The sequence below is a fragment of the Sceloporus occidentalis genome, unplaced genomic scaffold (genome assembly GCF_023333645.1).
Source record: "Sceloporus occidentalis isolate IW3139 unplaced genomic scaffold, rSceOcc1.0.p SCAF_7, whole genome shotgun sequence".
NCBI lineage: Eukaryota > Metazoa > Chordata > Lepidosauria > Squamata > Phrynosomatidae > Sceloporus > Sceloporus occidentalis.
In genome coordinates, this window is record NW_028316987.1 from 97,354,614 (window position 1) to 97,374,896 (window position 20,283).

General features: G+C 47.1%; 1 protein-coding gene across 1 annotated transcript in view; it reads right to left on the reverse strand.

The window, feature by feature from the left end:
- LOC149310211 (SCO-spondin-like) overlaps nt 1–20,283 on the reverse strand; it is a 131,465-nt gene that overhangs the window by 67,993 nt on the left and 43,189 nt on the right. Inside the window, exons 38-53 of the mRNA XM_089534034.1 lie at nt 19,844–20,003; nt 19,694–19,748; nt 18,876–18,998; nt 17,978–18,196; nt 17,007–17,113; nt 16,111–16,267; nt 13,983–14,147; nt 11,468–11,642; nt 11,284–11,381; nt 8,264–8,384; nt 6,691–6,907; nt 5,544–5,685; nt 4,156–4,512; nt 2,812–2,982; nt 1,672–1,830; nt 941–1,105 (exon numbers count right to left, since the gene is read on the reverse strand). Coding sequence (XP_089390160.1) covers nt 941–1,105; nt 1,672–1,830; nt 2,812–2,982; nt 4,156–4,512; nt 5,544–5,685; nt 6,691–6,907; nt 8,264–8,384; nt 11,284–11,381; nt 11,468–11,642; nt 13,983–14,147; nt 16,111–16,267; nt 17,007–17,113; nt 17,978–18,196; nt 18,876–18,998; nt 19,694–19,748; nt 19,844–20,003 — 2,591 coding nt within the window. The remainder of the gene's footprint in view (nt 1–940; nt 1,106–1,671; nt 1,831–2,811; nt 2,983–4,155; nt 4,513–5,543; nt 5,686–6,690; nt 6,908–8,263; nt 8,385–11,283; nt 11,382–11,467; nt 11,643–13,982; nt 14,148–16,110; nt 16,268–17,006; nt 17,114–17,977; nt 18,197–18,875; nt 18,999–19,693; nt 19,749–19,843; nt 20,004–20,283) is intronic.

A 20,283-nucleotide genomic window follows, 5' to 3' on the forward strand; every position in this document is an offset into this window, starting at 1 on the left:
ATTTAAATGCTCCGGTTCCTAAATCGAATCAATGGAAAAACGTAGGTCGGACCCTAGTGTTTTTTTAACACGCGTTAAATGAGGAAAATTCGATTTAAATTTTTATCCCGCTCTACGATTCGATTTGTAATGGGGACGATTGCGGGTTGCTCTAGAACCGTTCTAGGTTTAAATCGGATCCTAATAGGAACGCCACTCCTTGGATTCGATTCAGAACGCGGGGTTTCACCTAGTGGGAACAACCCCTTAACTCCTCCATGGATCTCCACTGGGAGTAAGAACTTTTCCTTGTCGAGATGTTTGGGAAGGTCCAAGGAGCAATTGCAAGAGGACCATCCCAGTCCACATAAAACAAAGGACTGGAATTAGTGGCAGGTGATGGGTTCCATGTCTGCTCTGGACTTTAGTCTGAACTTTAAACCATTAGTGCTAAGCTTTCTCCCCCAAAATAGGTTCAGCTCCTAGGAAAACACCTTTAAAGTTGACTAAAATCAGAGCGGATTCCCTGCCCAGCTGACATGGAAGCCACCAATGGAAACCCTCAAGCTTACACACGGTTGTTCTGCAGGATCTCCAGTGAGAACATCCTCTGCAGGAAGCTGTCTTTTTTAAACATCTTGAGAAAGAGAGCTGACCATCTCTCTAGGCAATTGGCTCCAATGTCAAACTGCTCACATGTTCAAAGCGGTTCCTTCTAAGGTTCAGTTCAAATCTATTATCCTGGAACTTCAAAACATTAGACCTGGTCTTACCTAGTTCAGCCAATCTGGAACTGACACTATTCAGTCAGGTTCTGACACGGTTTAAAATTCTGGATCTCATTCTTACCTGTATGGTTCACCTTCACCCCAGGTGTTTGGAAAGCCCAGGAAAAGGTGAGCCAGCTTTTTGCACCTGCCAAGGACCTCTGAATCCGAATAAGCAGGGAGGAGTGGCCTACCTGGACAGGCCTGGAGGAAGCACGAGCGGCTGTCGAATTCATTTCGGTCACACTCTCCCCCGGGAAGGGCATTGCGGAGCAAATCCCGGCGGCGGAAGGTCACACCAAGCCCACATGACCGGCTGCATTCGCTCCACATGTTCCAGGGAGACAGGATGCAATCCACTGCCAGAGGAGGAAGAGGCAGGGCTTAGCGCAGAACGCCAAATGCGGTCCGCAGAGGAGAAGAAAGAGGCCTGCCAGCCACAAAAAAAGCACCCCTCCCTTGGGGCCCTATATACTCAGTTATTGCACCCCGATTCCACTTTAACTGTCATGGTCTCCTCTACCCCATTATGAAATTCTGGAAATTGCAGGTTACAGAGCGGTACTTGGAATTCTCAACCAGAGAGCTCTAGTGCCTCACCAAATTACAAATGCTAGGATCCCATAGGATTCAGTCATGGCAGCTATCATCTGGTCTGACATGGGTCCTGTACATCAGGCTAGAGCTAAGGAAAGTTACTTTTAAAAAAATATTTTATTTTATTTCTATCCCACCTTTCTCCCAAAATGCGATTCGGCTGCTTGGGACCCACAGCCAGGATGGCCGGTGACAAGGGCTATCCTGGGAGCTGTTGTCCAAAAAAGGAACTGACCCAAGCTCTGCCCCAGGGCCAAATCACATCCGTGCCCCGTTGGCTGAGCCACCCTTCAGCCGACTCACAGGAAAGAGCGATCGGAAGACGTACCACAGTTGGCCTCATCAGATCCGTCCTGGCAGTCGTGGCGCAGGTCACAGCGCCGCTCCAGCGCCAGGCATTCCCCACTGCTGCAGGAGAACTGCTTGGTGGAGCAGGGGCTGGGGGGTCCCACTGGAGACAGAGGGGCCATGGTGGGGATGGGGGAAGCAATCGGGCCCCCTGCAAAAAAAAGTGGAAGCACAAAAGAGGAGGATCAGTTCTCAGACTTGTCTAAACCCTGAAAAGGCCTTGCCAAGGCATTTTGCTGCCCAAGGTGAAGGACAAGAGGGTGTTTCCCCCTTCCAACTTGCTCAAATGGCATCTGGTAGCCTCCATGTTAGTGGCACAGTGCCAAGGCCAGCCCTCCTATGGAGCACAATAGGGAAGGTGCCTCAGATGGCACCAACAAATCCCCAGCCATTGCCCCACCCCACTTCCACCTCTAAGCCATTCCCTGCTTTTAATGAAGCTGATCATTGACTGCCAACAGCTGAGTCGGATTTCACACCTGCAAAGTACGGAGGGAAAGACTATTTATTTGCCATTCTTTGTAACTTTGGCACTGTTTTCTCCAGATATTCACACATTTCAAAGTGTCCTGGGGAATGATTCTGTGCAGAAATGCATGTGATTGTTCTGCACTGCTTCCTACACCAGAAACATGTGTTTCTGCAGTGACAAATCCTATGTACTTCTATGCAGAATACTGTGGGCCCTTGGTATCCGCAGCAGTTTAGTTCCAGGAACCCTCATGGATACCTAAATCTGTGGATATTCAAGAACAGAGGGATAAAATGCCCTTTTATAAAACAGCAAAATCAAGGGGTGTGTGTGTGTGTGTATACACATATGGAATTTTTTCAAACTCTTGATGATTGAATCCGTGGATGCAGAATCCATGGATATGGAGGGACAAATATAATTCCCAGGAACACTTCTGAATGTGTCAATACCCAGAGCAGAAAGGTTCATTTTTCTCCCAGTACAGGGGAAAATACACACGCCCCTCCTTACAAAGACAAAACAGTTGAAGGATTAAATCCCATCCTATACAGCCATGTTAGTTTTCTGACGTTGCTGAGAATAATGTCTTCCTTGGCCCAGAAGCCAACAGCCTGCAGAAAACAAGGCAGGCATAAAGATGAGTTTAGCCATTGCTGGGGAAAGACTCACCGCAATGTGTCTCATCAGATCCATCCAAACAGTCCTCCTCGCCATCGCAGACGAAGGCGGCCTCTACGCAGCCAAACACCTCGCAGGCAAACTGGCCCTGGGTACAAAGGATTCTGGGAAGGCCAGGGATGGGGCTGTGAGTTGGCCCTGGCAAAGGAAAAAGATATGCATGGATTCAGGGAGGGGTAATTGTCTACTCCAAGTGGCACAGCAGAGGGTCCTTCCAAGCCCCTCTCCCCCCTTTACCTGAGGTCAGAGACATGGCCCCTTCTCTTTGAACCAGGGAAATCTGGGATCATCCATGGGCTTATGGGGCAACCTCACAGGAGCCCCAAGAGTGAGGGAGGGAGGGAGGGAGGTTCCCTCTGCATCCAGTTGCCAGATATCCTGCAACAGTTTTTTTTTTTCCAGCAAGGTGCCCAGAAATTGGATCAGCTTCACCTCTGAATACAGACTTTCTTAACAGCTGATCTAAACATCTCAACCCTTCTGTGTTACTTGAACTCATAACACCATCCTGTCAAAGATGGAAACTGAGAGTGCTGGATCTATCCCAGGGCTCCTAGTGGGTTCTATTCTGATGCTCCTAAGTGGATCTTCCCCATGGGACTGCACCAGATCTGTCCCAGGCTCTCAGCTGGATTGTGTTTGGGGGGGTGGGCTCTGTGGCCATGTTCTAGAAGAGTTTCTTCCTGACGTTTCGCCAGCATCTGTGGCTGGCATCTTCAGAGAATGCTGGCATGGAAGAGAGTTGGTAGCATTCCATGCCAGCATTCTCTGAAGATGCCAAAGCCACAGATGCTGGCAAAACGTCAGGAACAAACACTTCCAGAACACAGCCACATAGCCCGAAAAAACCCACAAAAACTGTGGGTGCCAGCCATGAAAGCCTTCGACTTCTCATCCCAACTGGATTGTTCCCAGGCCTCTTAGCTGGAATTATTCACAGCACTGCCATCCAGACTTTTAATGGTTTTTCTCTTAATATATGCACTTTGACATATTTCTTACCCTTTACCAAAATGCACTTATATTTTTTCAAATACCCTCCTTTTTAGTCATGTGAGTTTACTGATATGCATTTTCAAAATACAAAAACAAAGAACTTGCTGTATGTTCCCAGAGATCTGAAAGTGAATGATGAACACATGCTTTAATTTAATTTTTTTTAAGCACATGAACCTTTTTTTCAGTTTCCAGAAACTGGGAGGAAACAGTGAGCATGGAACAGATGCAGTCATTTGAAACAAAACTCAATAAATTGAAAGTGTGCTTCTGCTCAAGCACCCCTTGCGTGCCACCCAGAGCCCCCCAACTTACCCAGGAGCGTGGGTTGCAGACCCGGTGTTCCCGGGTGGAATGGAAAGGTGGGGAACACAGGCGGCTCAGTGGTACCAGGGGTCCTGGCCATCGCGCTTGGCACAGGGGGTCCCAGCGGCTGAGAGGTGGTCCTGAAAAGGCCCTGAGCCTCCGAAGACAAGGCAGAGGGGATGGTTGTCTTCTGGGGTGCTGAGGTGCCTGTCCCAAAGGCTGGTTTCACCCTTGATGGCACTCCAGGGAGCCAGGACTCTGGTGTCCCTGTGAGCCTCGGTGGCAGAGACGCTTCTCCCGTGAAGGAGAGCCCAGGACTGGCTGCAGCTGGCACTGGGCTGCTGCTGGTGGAGATCATCATGTCCGCTGCAGAGGTTGGAAACAAAGGATTGTGGGTATCTGTGCCTAGGCTCAAAATATGGACTTGGATGAGTTGAGGGCATGGCTGCTTCTTCTTAGCTTACAGTTGTAAACCGCTTAGACACTGCTTAGGCGGTATGAAACGGTATATAAATGAAAATGAAGCTTGTTTTTAAATATCAGGGCCTTCCTCCAGCATCTGCCCCTCTCTCTGGTAGAATAATTGATTCATGGCGTTGGAAGAGACCTCAGGGCCATCCAGTCCAACCCCATTCTGCCATGCAGGAACTCTCAGTCAAAGCATCCCCACTGACAGATGGCCCTCCAGCCTCTGCTTAAAGACCTCCAAGGAAGGAGACTCCACCATCCTCCATTGAGGGAGTGTGTTCCACTGTCAAACAGCCCTTACTCTCAGGAAGTTCCTCCTAATGTTGAGCTGGAATCTCTTTTCCACTGTTCTGGGTCCTGTTCTTTGGAGTAGCAGAAAACAAGCTTGCTCCCTCCTCAATATGGCATCCTTTCAAATATTTAAACAGGGCTATTATATCACCTCTTAATCTTCTTTTCCCCAGGCTAAACATCCCCAGCTCCCTAAGTCTTTCCTTATAGGGCTTCATGGTTTCCAGACCCTTCACCGTTTTAGTCGCCCTTCTTTCGACACGCTCCAGTTTCTCAATGTCCTTTTTGAATTGTGGTGCCCAGAACTGGACACAGTATTCCAGGTGGGGCCTGACCAAAGCAGAATACAGTGGCACTATTACTTCCCTTGATCTAGACACTATACTTCTATTGATGCAGCCTAAAATAGCATTGGCCTTGTTAGCTGCCACATCACACTGTTGACTCAGGTTCAACGTGTGGTCTACCACTTGGTCTCCTACATCCCTTTCATACAGTAAATCCTTTTCCCTTTCCTGGTAGGAACAAGGAGGGCAAAATCTGGGGTTCACATCCAGCAAACAGAGCCAGCTCTTCCTAGAGGAACCTGGGCATCCTATGGACTTCTCCTAAATCCCAGCCTTCCCCCTTCAACTCACTCCAAGGGCAGCCGAGTGCCTCCATGCGCAAGGAGATGCTTCCATGATGCTCTGTGGGCACTAAGCGCAGGATGCGGGTCAAGATGGCTGGGTTCAGATCCTGCTGGACTGGAGTGGTACCGTCAGAGTTTCCCTCCAGGACCTGGGAGAGAAGAGTTGCATGTGGGACAATGCTTGGAGTGGAGAAGAAGACAGAAAAGCGGCATGGTAAGGATTCTTCAGATATCTCAAGGAGGGTCCTGTAGAAGATGGAGCCAGCTTGTTTTCTGCTGCTCCAGGAACTAAAATGAGAATCAATGGATTCAAATGACAAGAAAAGAGATGTAGCAGCCATTGTTTTACTTGTAAAATGTAACTCCATTGCATTCTTGTTACACAAAAGGAAAAAATGTTCTAAGTTACTATATTGATTGCACTACCGTATACAGTGGACCCTTGCCTTACACGGGGGATCTGTTCCCCCCCCCTGGCAAAAGGCAAATAACGCCTATGCTTGAGCCCTATGGAATATAATGGGGCTTGGGTGCAGCAGCATGCACACGCCACGGGTGCAGGTGCCATTCACTGTATTACAGCGCAGCTTCAGTGTAAGCAGAAAGCTGCGTATAGTGTGCCCACGTATGGCACGGGTGCACCATATACTCAACTATAAGTCATCCTCATGTATAAGTTGAGAGCAGATTTTGGGGCCAAAATTATGGATTTTGATGTGACCCATGGATAAGTTGGGGGCAAAACTTAGGAGCATATAATGAAGGAAGTAAATGACAAAGCAATGGAAAACAATGCCAACAAACTTAGAAAATCCCAGCAGGCATAACTATTTGTGCTCATACTAAAGGCTAAATGGATGAGAGAGTAGAAGGGGGTCAGTACTTCCAGGGCAGATTAAACTCTCATATAGATAGATAGATAGATAGATAGATAGATAGATAGATAGATAATTTGTATGTATATGATTTAAAGTACAGTATGTACATTGAGCCATGGACAAGTTGACTCAGGTTTTTTGGTTCAATTTTTTAACCTGAATTTCTAGACCTATACATGAGTACATACAGTATGTTATTTCCAAGCTAAGGCCAGGCCTTAGTCCTGATGTGGGCCACTGAACTCTCCTCCTTGCAGAAGCTGGCAGATGCCATACCTGGCCCTGTGAGGACTTTGCCAGGCCAATTCTGGCCCTTGTGTAATTCCGAAAGTGGACACCATCGTAACTGTAGGCCAGGCGGTAGTGGGAGACATAGCCGCGGGGCGACCCTTGGGTGACCACTGCGGTGATGAAAGTGGGCTGGAGGAAGTCCACCTGGAAGAAGGGCCTGGGGTCCGACTGGCGTGGGCTCCACCCGGGATCCATGCGCTGCCTGGGAGGGAAGGCAGAAGGGTCAAGGTTCACGTTACGGATGGACATAAGGTCTGACAATACTTGATTTCTCAAGTTTGGGGGGAATTTTTTTTTAAATTCTAACTTTAAAAAATATCTTTATTCAACTGAAAAAACACAATGACAATAATAAACAAAACAAACAGAAACAAAACCACTCACTGTAAAACTTATACTTAACAAACAGAACATTAAACACATTTTAAAAAAGACCTCTGACATATATCTAGTAAAAGTATACAGTTCTATATATATTATATTATTGCTCTAACTTACACAAACATATCCTTATTATTTAATAATTACCTTAATTATTTCTGAACTCTAAAATCACCATATCACCTAAATTCCAGTCAAATTATACTTATCTCCATTAACAAAACACAATATAATAAGAATACATTTACTCAGTCTTTGTAATCGACTATCTTAATCCTCACTCCTCAAACTCTAGACACATTAAATTGCTTTCTGTCCTTTTCAAATATTTTGCACATAAATTCCAATTTAACGACAGCAACAACAACAACAACAACAACAACAATTCTCTGGTCTCAAATATTGTCATATTTCCCAAGTTTGGGGAAATCTCAATGAGAAAAATCTTCACAGCTCAGGATTTATTCCGTAGTAAAGTTGCACGTGATATTTTCTGTGTGGAAAAATTATGCACACGAAACAATATTTGTCCAGGTAAATATTTTTGATGCAGAAGATGCTGTTCCCTGTGCAGAAAAGGATATTTCACGTCCAAAAACGCCATGTGGGAATTTTGCGCAGAATAAGGCACCACTGGAGCATTCTCTGCTCAGAAAATAAGACTTTTGCAAAGAAATATAATTTCCTGTGCAGAAAATGCCATTTTCTGTGCAAAAATACTGTGTGGAAATTTTGCACAGAACAAGCCTTGAGTTACAAATAGTCTTTGAAAACTACAGTTGTCTCACCTTTTTTTGGGGTGGGGGGGTATGATTCAAATTATTTATTTCTTCCTTTGAGATCAAATTAGCAAGGTCTTAATCTCTAATTCATCCACTACTAACTTGTCTTGTGAGGGCTTTGTATTCCAATTTAGATGCTTCGTGAGACATCAGTCACTCACTGCCTGTTTTGACCTTGCAAGAAAATGTCTTCTTCCTTGCAAGAGTTGATGCACATCGTTCGAAGGTTCTTTCACAGGGCAGAGCTTTCTGTGTGAAAAACTCATACGCACGAAAACACTACTGGAAATGGGACGCGGTGCCCCCCCATCACTCTCATGGGCCCCCTTTCTATCTCCTTGGGCATCTTCTCAGGACAGGTGGTCTCCCAAAGCCTCCCTCCCACCATTACGCACATAGTGGGCACAGCGTTGAGGCGCCCGGCGTCCGGGGGGTTCCCATCTCGGAAGGAGGAGGCACTCAGCTGCTGGTAATGAACGCGCCCGTCTTCCAGGCCAAGAGGTTTGTAGCACAGACCTGGGTGAGAGAAAGGGCATTAATCCCAAAGAGCTATGGGAGTCCGTACCCCTGTGGGGTCTTCAGAGCTGGCTAAGGTCCCTCAGAGTGACCTCTCCTAGAGGGCCATAACCACCCTCAGCATCCCTAGAGCAACACACTCCTTCATCTATGTAACGGAAGTAATGGTTAACGCCAGTCCTGCAAGTTGGGCCAGTGTTACCAGACAACTTTACAGGCAGTTGATTTAATCCAAATCTGAACATGCGCAGTGCTTTTGAAATGTCTTTAAATTCTTAGACACCCAACTTCCAGCATTCAAAGACGAGAGGAAATTTTGGAGGAAATTGGTGCAATTGTTGGTATTAAGGTGAATAAAACTAAATGCGGAATTCTAACTAAAAAATTTAACATTAAAGGGTAAAACCACCCTTCAAAGCAAAATGAACTTTCAGATAATCGACAAAGTAAAGTATTTAGGAATTATATTTACTAACCAAAACAAGGACCTATACAAAAACAATTATGAATATAAATGGGAAAGTATTTAAAAAGACTTAGATAACTGGAACAACAAACAACTTTCTCTTATGGGGAGAATAGCTGCCATTCAAACGTCAGTCTTACCTAAAATGCTTTTCTTATTTCAAACTATCCCCATTATTATAAATAAACAACCATTTAAGATATGGACTCAGGATCTATCCAAGTTCATTTGGGGAGGGAGAAGGGCTAGCATCAAAGCTGCAGTCAGGCAGGACAGAAAAGAAAATGGTGGATTATATTACAACGCTTGCGCACTCTTATGGATAGGAGACTGGATCCTGTTGAAAAGCCCGAAATTATGACATTAGAGGGTACAAAACTGAAACAGGGGTGGCACAATTATTCATGCTATAGCCCCTCTCACATTGACAAAGAATTTCCCATACATTTCATAAGAAAAGCCTTATTCCGGATCTGGAAACATCATAAAAAACTCTTCTATTTCAAAATGCCCCCATGGACTTCCCTCAGGATGGAAGCCTTCTATCAAGAACATTACTCAGATAACACATCCTGCATCAAACATGAAGAAGTAATCATAGACTCAAGAGGAGGAACAGAAATTACATCCAGAGAGAGTCTGGAACAAGAGGGGAAACAAACTGGTGCTGTGCATCATTGCTAGTGGCAATGTAATATGGTTAAACAAACTGGGCTAAAGATACATAAAGAAATGCAAAGAGTATTGAAGTTAAATATCCCTCTTCTCCCAGAATTATTTTTGTTGAACATGGTAGACAAGATACAAATCAAATCAAATCCAAATCAAATAAGTGTGGTTCTGTATATGATCTCGGCAGCTCACTTAATAATGGCCAAACATTGGAGGTTCAGAATAATCCCATTACAGAAGAACGGAAGTTAAAGGAACTCGAGTTTTGAATATGGACAGATTATCTATGAACTCAGCCGGGAAAACAACTCAAGAATACGAGGATCAATGGAAAGAAGTAGAAAAGTTGTGGTATTAAGTTTGACAAACAGATATATATACAGATCGGAATAGATATCTAAAAGATTTAAGTATATAACTTTGTTTTACCTTTCAAAGATAATAATGTAGTTGTTATTTTGGATAGACAGAAGAAAATATACTTACGGTTGCAAGATAATCCAATTTGAATCTACATATAATAGTAGCATTTATAAGTTAATAAGCAACTATTCTCTTCTCTTCTTTATTCTGTTTAAATATATGGATACATGTATTTGTCTATATAGACAGATGTAGCTATGAATTTTTAAATAATAATAATAACAATAATAATAATAATAATAGTCTTTAAATTGTTGCACCGGTTTTAAACTCTGTTGCTTTATCCATGTTTCTAGTCTATGTACATTTTCTGTTTGAAATTGTGTTACATTATTAAAACTGATTTTATTGCACACAACCCCAGATCCTTGGGTATAAGGTGGGACATAAGTATTTCAGCAACATAAATTATGAGGAAGAGGCATGAAGAAGGAGGCCATCTTGTGAGTTCTTCCTGAGAGGAGATCTGATTCGTAGACTTTCTTGTCTTGACTCCTTCCTAGGAGATCCTGGGATTTGTAGTTTGAGGAAAGACCAAGAATTTCTTCTAGACCCCTCCCCAGAACTTCTGTAGAGAATCCCACCTGCCTCCCCAGACGACAAGTTCCAGGATTCTTTAGGAGGAAGCAATGGTCATCAAAGCGGTATTGAGCAGCCATGACTGAGTCATACAGATGACCTCTAAGTCACCGAGAACAAGAGAGGAGACACCGAGGCACCCCCCTTGGGGAATAACCAATGCTACTTGCTCTGGGTCTAGGAGAAGGTGGGCAACATCCCCAGGGTGGGCAAGGGTTATGGAGAATGGGGAAGCGTACCTGGTGGGGTCAGGGTAAAGCCCTCGGGAAGTGGCCATCCGCCTGGGGTCACCTGGAAGGAAGGAAGGAAGGAAGGAAGGAAGGAAGGAAGGAAGGAGTGAAGGAGTCACTCCCGCTGGCCTGTGCAATGCCACTTTCTTGGCTCTGCAGTGGCACCTGGTGGCTGCCATATCAGCTCTTCAAGATGTTGAGTCCTATCCTCCAAAACAGGTTCAGTACCTTGAGGACTACATCCCAGAGCAGGTTCACTGTCCCAGTGGCATGGAAGCCACTCCCTGCTGTCCAACCCTGGCCCCAAATCTGAAGTGGGTTGCTTGACCCCTTCCGCCACACGAGGGCTTCTACCTGGGCAGTCCAAAAGGCCCAGGGCAGTCAGTTGGGCAGATGAGCAGGGACCAAGCTCTCAGTCTCCCCGGCCAAAAGGCAAGACGCCAGCCATGGCACCCCACTGGGCTCTGTCCCTCCCTTCCTCCCTCCTTGAGCAGAAAGGAAGCCCCTGCGATGCCAAGGCTCCAGGCACCCAAGGCCTCTACTCCATTGGTTGTGGGGAGCCATCCTACCTGGCTCAGGTGGGGTACAGATGACTGCACTGGATGCTTCCTCCCAGAGGTCCAGGGGCTGGAAAAAAGACAGCAAAGGGTTTTATTGACAGGCTATCTTAACCCTTGGAAGGGAGTCCCTGAGAAGCCCCTGCTGAGTATTACCTGGCAGTGCCAGCTAGAGGCGTGGGGCAGTCGAACTCGTCGGAAGCGTCTGGGCAGTTGGCTACTCCATCGCATCTCTGGGACGCTTCCATGCAGAGGCTGGAAAGGGCACACTGGAACTGGGAGGATAAGCAGCCACCGAGGGCCGAGGCGGGCGCTGGGGACGGAGCGACTCCTGCCAGGGAGAGACAAAACGGAGACCCAGTGAGGGAGCTCCTGTGGGCCATAAAGGTTCAGCCGAGGGCTTTCCAACCAAACCACATTGGACAGGAGCTTGAGGCAATGGCTGTGGCAGGCCACAGTGGTCGGGATCGACTGGGAGTCATAGTCCTAAAAAGCAACTGTCCCAAGTGTTGCTAGTGTGCATGATGAATAACTTGTCTATGGGCCCGAACAGACAGAACAAAATAAAGCTGCTTCAGGTCACTTTGGAGGTATGCTGTTTAAATGACGCATGTGTCCTAAGAGTAGGGTTGCCATAAGTCTGGACCTCCAAACCAGGACAAATGTAGGACAAATGTAGGACAACATTTTCAAATGTAGGACACATTTTTAAAAAATGGGCGACACGGGAAAAAATTGGATGGTTTTTTTAAAAAATGTTAATATAAATACATGTTTCTTAGGCATGATCAAAATGGAGGACATTTGGGCATTATTCCTAGACAGATGACAGAAATGTACTTTCCCTTTCTGGCCACCCCCCCTCCCCCCATTCCAAACAGCACATTTGGGCACTGAACATGGCTTTACTTAACATGGCAATCTCTTGCATATTTCAGAGGCTTATTCCATAACCAAACTCTTTGGGTTTCACACTGAACATGGCTTCACATGGCTATGCATATTGAACATGACAAGGTGGTTTCACAGTTCTTGCACCAAGTGTACTTCTCAGAAGTGTGCACTTGGTCAAGGGACTTTGGTTTTTTTCCACTGTGCATGAGTTTGTAAAAATCAGAGCAACTTACATTGGTCGTGCCTCAGAAGCTGGCTCATTTCATCATCATCATCATCATCATCATCATCATCATCATCACCGCTATCCTTTTCCTCTTCCTCCACTTCTTCCTCCTTGTCTTTCCTCCCTCCCTCCCTCCCTCCCTCCTTCCTTCCTCCCCCTTCCTCCTTCCTTCCTTCCTCCCTCCCTCCTTCCTCCTTCCTTCCTCCCTCCTCCCTCCTTCCTTCCTTCCTCCCTCCTCCCCCTTCCGTCCTTCCTCCCTCCTTCCACCCTCCTCCTCCTCTGCCTCCCAGGCCCAAGCGGAGGAGGAGGTGGGTGGGTGCCTTGGTGCACTCCCCCCCGCCCGCGCGCCAAGGCAGCAGGCAGGCAGCCACCCACCTCCGCCTCAGCCTCCTCCTCTGCCTCCGCCTCCCAGGCCCAAGGAAGTGCCCAGCGTGGAGGCGTGCGAGGCGGAGGAGGCGGTGGCTGCCTGCCTGCCTGCCTGCCTGCCTGCTGCCTTGGCGCGCGCGCGTGCGGGGAACCCCAAGCCAGGCAGGCACCTCTGCCTCCTCCTCCGCTTGGCACGGCCTGGAACGGAGGAGGAGGAGGAGGAGGTGTGCCTCCTGCACGCGCCCGCGCCCCCTCCCCACCTCCCCGCCACCCCGCGCAGCCGCACCACCCACCTCCGTTCCAGGCCACGCGGCCGCGCACAATAAGCACACCACCTCCTCCTTTGCTTCCTCCACGTGGCTGCACAGCCTGGAACGGAGGAGGTGGGTGGCACGGCCACGCGGGGAGGCAGGGGAAGATGGGTTGGTGCTGCGCGGGTCCCGAACCGGGGGCTGGGGGCCAAACTGGACCGGGACAGGGCCCCCAACAGCGGATTTGTCCCAGGGGCCACCAGGATATGGCATCCCTACCTAAGAGGCCAAAAGCCGTGCCAAAGCCACGCTCCAGTCCTAAGTGGACAAACATTTATATCCCCTTTCGTGTCAAGAACCTCAAGACGTCATACATATTTCCTCATACACAATTATTATTTTATCCTTGCAGCAGCTTCATGGAGTAGGGTGGTAGGGACTGGCCTACTTTTACCTTGTGAAGTTTATGGCCAAGGATTTGAAGCTGGGATCTCCACAGCATGAAACCAACCCACTAACCATGAGACCATACTTCCCAAATGGCATTATCCTGTGCATCCTGTGCATCCCCTAAGCTTCATTTACTGAAACCCCCAGTAAATCCCCCAAAATTCCCCAAGAGACGCCCTCCCCATTTTTTCAAGCAATTTTGGGGATATTTGCTACCTGAAAATTGCCCTGAAGTATCCAAACTGTCCACAGATGTGGCCACTGACATTATCTCTTCTCTATCACAACCTACTAAAATCCCCCCCCCCCCAACAAACTTCTCAGGGCCCTTAAGACTTCTGTAATATGACGTCGTTACGGTGGCATGATGTTGTGTCTGACACTGGTGGGCATAGGTGGCAAAAACGGCTCCCACCCATCACGCAGTTGCCCACCCCTGGGGTAAATCATGGCATCCTCCTCAGACAGGACTTCTTCCACTCACCGCAACGCCACTCGTCGGAGAGGTCCCCACAGTCATCGATCCCGTTGCAAATGGTGCCGTTGGGCCCAGCCTGAACGCACCGCCTGTTCTGGCACTGGAACTCGCCAGTCCGGCAAGGCCGCTGCCCCACTGGTGCTGTGGGCACTTCAGGCCGCTCGGGGGACACTGGGGGAGATAGGGATGGGGTAGGAAAGATGTCAAGAGTCACAACAAGGACCAAAGGGTAGCAGAAGAAATCTCTAGCCTGCCTGTCAGGTCAGTCACTCTGGAGGACTATAACCCCCACAATCCCCCAACTAGTGTAGCCACCAGCCTACTTTGGCCTGCTGCTCCCAAGCTGTGGGAATCCCTACCACAGGAGACGCAGGCGGACCCTTTGCTCCTTTTCTGCTCTAAGGCAGACCTTTTTATTCAGGAAGCTCTTTGGCTCTTAAACTCATGGCAGAAGAAGAGCTTTCAGCTGCATCTGTACTGCAGAATTGATGCAGTTTGACACTGCTTTAACTACCATGGCTCAATTATGGGATTTGTAATTCTGTAAGCTATTTAGCCTTCTCTATGAAAGCTGAAATTCTACAACAAACTATAAGTTCCAACATCCCATAGGATGGAGTTATGGTTATTAAAGCAGTGTCAACCTGCATTAATTCTGCAATGCAGGGGTAGTCGTTTAATAAGGTATGCTGTACTGTTGTTGTTGTTGTTGTTGTGTTTTAAATATGTGTCTTAACCTGCCTAGATTTTGTGCTTTCAATACAGCTGTTCATTTTTAAGATGTTTTGTAAAAGAAGACTTTATAGTTTGCTTTAATCTGTTGTAAGCTATTTTGTGATTTCTATGCAGGCTTGTGAAAGTTGTCAGTGAAGAAAGGTGGCAGGAAAAATATCAACGTGTTTGAGATGTGATGCTAGAGGACAATTACATAGATCCCCTGTTTTGCCAACAACGCTCCGGACCCCACTTCCAGCTCCAAGCCATTCCCTGCTTTTAGTGAAGCTCAGTTTCTGCAAGTTGATCATTGATAGCCAGCAGCTGAGTCTGAATTCACACCTGCGCAGTAGGAAGGGAAAGACGATTTGCCTTTATTTGTATCCCGCTTTTCTCCTGAGGCACAGTTTTCTCCTGATATTCACACATTTCAAAGCATCCTGGGGAATGATTCTGTGCAGAAATGCATGCGATTGTTCTGCACTGCTTCCTACACCAGAAACATGTGTTTCTGCAGTGACAAATCCTGCTTGTCTGCTTAGACACTGTTAGTGCAGTGCAGGTGCATTCGCTTAATGTTGTTGTTGTTGCTGTTGTTGTTGTTATGTTTTAAATATCTGTCTTAACCTGCCTGAAGTTTGTGCTTTTAATACAATTGTTCATTTTTTAAATCTTTTGTACAATAAGACTTCACAGTTTGCTTTAATCTGTTGTAAGCAGTTAATACAGATATAGATCTGACATGAACATGATCACCATTATGAAAATGCCTCCTCGTCTGCTTATTTCCTCCAAATTCTAGTTGAATGTTTTTAATGTTTTTACTGTTTTTAATGCTTTTATACTATGACCGTTTAATCCTGTTTTAGCATTGGGAACGGGGGGGGGGGGGGGTTATAAGGATTGATTTCTTCTTGGATTTTATTTAACTTTGATGTATTTTACTGTTGTAACCCGCCCAGATTCTCTGTGATAGGGCAGGCTAGAAATAAATCTTTATTATTATTATTATTATTATTATTATTATTATTATTATTATTATGTAGGCTTGTGAAAGTTGGCAATGAAGAAAGTTGACAGTAAAAATATCAATGTGTTTGAGATGTGGTGCTAGAGAACAGTTATACAGATCCCATGTTTTGCCAAAAGGGACAAATGAACCCCTTGCCATGACCTGACCAGTATATGGGGATTCTGGAGGTTGTGGTCCAAAAAATAGCATTAATATCCGCCTCACACGCCGCTGCATCCCTCTCACCCACACAAGTAAAGAGGAGTGTTGATGTGTCCCTTACAATGCACCCCAAATCTGGTACAGCCTAACACCTATAATCCCATTCCCAAACCCATTTCTTCCCAACACCAGATCCCCATCACCTTCCACCACCTTCCCACCACCATTATAACAGATATATCTTACACCTCTTGATCCCACCTTTCCCACAGCCCAACAGCTCCATGCGCAAGAAGATCCCGTTGTGGAAGTCACGGGGGAGGATGCGGACATGCTGGGCTTGCACCGTGCGCTGGAAGGTCCGCACCACAGGAGTTGTGTCATCAGAATTCCCTTGGAAGAGCTAAAAAGAGGAGAGGAGAGGACTGGGAGAGCCCTGGAATATCATTTGCAAGGAGAACCCTCTGACATGACAGGACCCCATGTTTCCATGTGCCATTTCAAACATGCTCAGTCATGGGGTTTGTTCCTGGAGCATTCCTGGTTCTTCCCGGGATAAGTCCTCCCTAAGTGTGATGTATGGGAAAATCTTTGCCACGATCACGCAAATGTCCCGGGAATACGACTTTTGAAACCCACTATTTCCCCCTCTGTGGTAAAGTCCTTAGATTCAGGGTATCACCATAAGTCTAAGCTGACTTGACGGCAAATAACAACAATGAATGGGGAAGGGAATTGCCACAGGTCAATACCATGCACAAAAAGGAAGGATCGAGCCTTCTTTAAACTTGATGTCCGGGATCCTGTTGGTGACTGGCCAGTGTGACTCCGCTTTAAGCCTGCAGACCTACCTTTCAAGAATCAAAGAAGGAGGCAACCAAGCTCCTTGTACAAGGGGCAGCAGCTCTCAAGAATCTGAGGCACAGTCCTTCTAACAGGAGACTGTCCTCATGCAGAACAAGGGCTCTGCCACTGTCGCAGCACACCCACCTCATCCGCAATAGGAACAGAGGCCCCACAGCCACAGAGGCCCCAGCCCCACACGCCCATAGAAACCCTTGCATCTCTTGCAACAATCCATTCTCTGGCCCACCTTCAGTGCCACATGAGTGTTGTACCTTTGGATCAGGCATGATGCCCGCGGAGGAAATCTCGTGGTAGTCATGCCACCTCACACCATCCAGGCTAAATTGCAGGAAGAAGCTGGTCACGTAGGCATCAGAGGATCCTGCCCCTTGAACCACCACCCCTGAGGAAAGACAGAACAGAACCATCCGGACACCACTCCCAACCTGTGGCATTTGCAAGCATAATGACACCCCTTCTTTGGGAGGCAGGTCCCACGCATCTCACCTCGAGTCCTCTTCCCTCCTCCATTGCCCTGGACCAGGGAGAGAGTCCAGAACCCCCAAGCGGACAGTAAGGGTGACCACTACCACCAGGACACTGACCAAGCACTGCCACTCCCAAGGCTAACTCCAGGTGAGGTTTCAAAAGGCTGCATGAAAAGTGCTTCATTTCAGTTTATCTTGAAAGTATCTTTGAAGCTTGACTTCTGTACTGGGGTTTGATATTTTGGGGCAGATCCATCCCTTTTAACTACTTCTGAATCATGATTGTCCTTTATGGCTTCATGGTTGATGTCTGGCATTTCACTTAATGTTTGGTAAAGTTTTGACTGATTTGCAATGAGACTCCTGTCTCCTTCTTGTGTGTAGCTTGCTAGTCTCCCAATTGTGTGAAGCTTCTGGAAACCTCAGCAGTTCTATAATAATGCAGTTTGATACCACCTTAGCTGCCATGACTCCATCCTGTAAAATCCTGGGATTGGGGTAGTTTTGTGAAGCACCCGCATTCTTTGGCAGAGAAGGCTAAAGGCTTTGTAAAATTACAAATTCCATGATTCCTTAGGATGGAGCTACAGCACTTAAAGTGGTGTCCACTTGCATTATTTTTACAGTGTAGATGCATCCTAGATGGAAACTGGGAACCTTCAAAGCACCATTTCAATCTTTTTGTCTGCAAACCATCTGGAGATCTGCCAATGGAGCACACCTTGTTTTCTCTCCATTTTTGAAGAGTGTGATCCATTTCCTCCAGAGCAGCTACCTACCTGTCAGGTTCCTGGGCTCCCCAAGATCAACTTCCAAGAAAGGGGGCTGAGAGAGGAGCTCGGGGTAGACCTCCGCTGGGGGCCCCCATCCCTGCAGATCCACGCTGGGCAGGAGGCGGTTGAGGCGCGCAGCGTGCGCTGGATTCTCCGGCTGTTCTGAGGAGGCACTGAAACTGGCGTCTGGCAAGGAGGCGATGCCCAGGGGTCCATAGCAAAGGTCTGCAGTGGGCACAGAATTACAGGATCAGGATAACTCCACCATCATGTATACAACACAGTTATAAATCAAAAAGTCACTTTTTGGCACAGGATCTCAACAGCTGAAAGAGCACCTTTCCCTGTATTATTTTATTCATAGGAAAAAGACTCCCTACATCCTCACACAGGCAGAGGGGTGGGGGGAATAGTACAAAATGCCCTACTGGACGTCCTACAGCAGGGGTTGGCAACTCTTGGGGGTCACATTAGCTCTCCCCACCCCTGGGGATCCTGAAGAAATGTATCCTCTGACACTTTGAAGTCATTTCACGGGGTTTTATTTAGCAGGATTCTAAGGCTGAGACAGTGTGACTTGCCCAAGGTCACCCTGTGGGTTTCCATGCCTGAGCGGGGATTCAAACCCTGGTCTCCAGAGTTGTAGGTCAGTCTTCAAAACTCTGCATCACACGGGCTCCCATCTCCCACCATACCAGTGAAAAATTGCCCCCAAAGTCTTCCTAGAGAACCTAGATATCCTAGAAAGTAACTCTGTCACTCATTTGGCCATTCTTGGACCATTGTAGGGGCATTTAGGGGCATTGGGGGACAGGACTGGAGGCAAAAGAGGACCACCATGGTCCACAGTGGTGACAAGAGGTCACCTGGGCCCACAGGTTGTCCATCCCAGGATGAGACTCACCTCCCAGTGGGGGCAGAGGGAAGGTGCTGAGTGGCACAGCTGTGGAGAAGGCCGCTGAACTGACCACTGTGGGCCACAAGGGTCCCACCGCTGGCACCGTGGGCATCACTGTTTGGTTCTCAGCTGAACATGAAGGAAACAGAAGGTCATTTGGGGCCATCAGGCAGGTTACCAAAGAATGCAAAATTTAAGTAGCCCAGCTTATATAGTCTGGAGCATTTTCATGTCCCCCTTTGTGAGCTATCTTGGCCACTCTGTATCCTGTGTTCATCTTGCTCTCCGTGGATTATAAAAATTAGGATGGATCTTCTGTGGTCTTAAATGTATGTACGATGAAGTAAAAAGAAGTCTGCTATCAAGGCTGACTGTGGGTTTTATTATATGGAGATAGTGACACGTTTGCTTTCAGATGATTCAATGTACACAAACTTTGTTTCATGTACAAAAGTATTTAAAATATTTTATAAAATTACCTTCAGGATATGTGTATAAGGTATATATGAAACACTAATGAATTTTGTGTTTCAGTTTGGGACCTATCTCCAAGATATCCCATGTATGTACATATATGCAAATTCAGATATTCTGAAATAAAAAAAATCCAAAATCCAAAACACATTTGGTCCCAAGCGTTTCAGAAAAGGGGAGCTCAACCTATATAATAAGGGACATCTATCCGTCTTATTAACCAACAAAATAGCTGGCCCTCAGATAAGTGACATCTCTTATAAGAAGGGACACCGGAAGATCCTATTTTGGGGAAAGGTCCAGAAGCTGTTGTTCACACCTCCAAATCATGCCTGAATTTGGGGACTCACCAGCCTCCATGCAGTAGCAGCAGGAGTCTCCTCGGCCCTCCACTAAGATTCGGCCCTTCAGGAAAGAGGGTGAGTGTCAGGATGGGAGTTGGCACATGCTCAGAGGTACCTTTCCTTGGGGATCCACAAGGGAGGGTGCTCCATGCTCACCTCAGGGCAGGGCACTGTGCTGTAGGGGCAATACTGGGAGCACTGCACCATCAGGTTGGGAAGGCACTGGCACACTTGACATTGCCCTGAGCGCCAGCGGTCACCAATGGCATGAGCCCGGCCATGGTGTTCACACTCCTCGCACGGCTCTGTCTGGCACCTGGGCAGTGGGGGCCGGTCCACAAGGATGAAAGAGAATCCGTGAAGAGAGAAGAAAAGGGGGGGGGGAACATAAGGACAAAATTAATGTTGTCTGCAATGGTCCAATTGAGGTCACATATAATTTAGTGCCAGGGGTTGGAAAGCTTCCCCTTTTTTGGACTACAGCTCCTGGAATCCCACACTGATCCAAAAAAGAAGCATTTTCCAGCTCTACTTGGAGCCTTGTTATCAGTCTCACCATCCAAGCTATTCCTAGATTCTGCAGTGAGGGTAATATA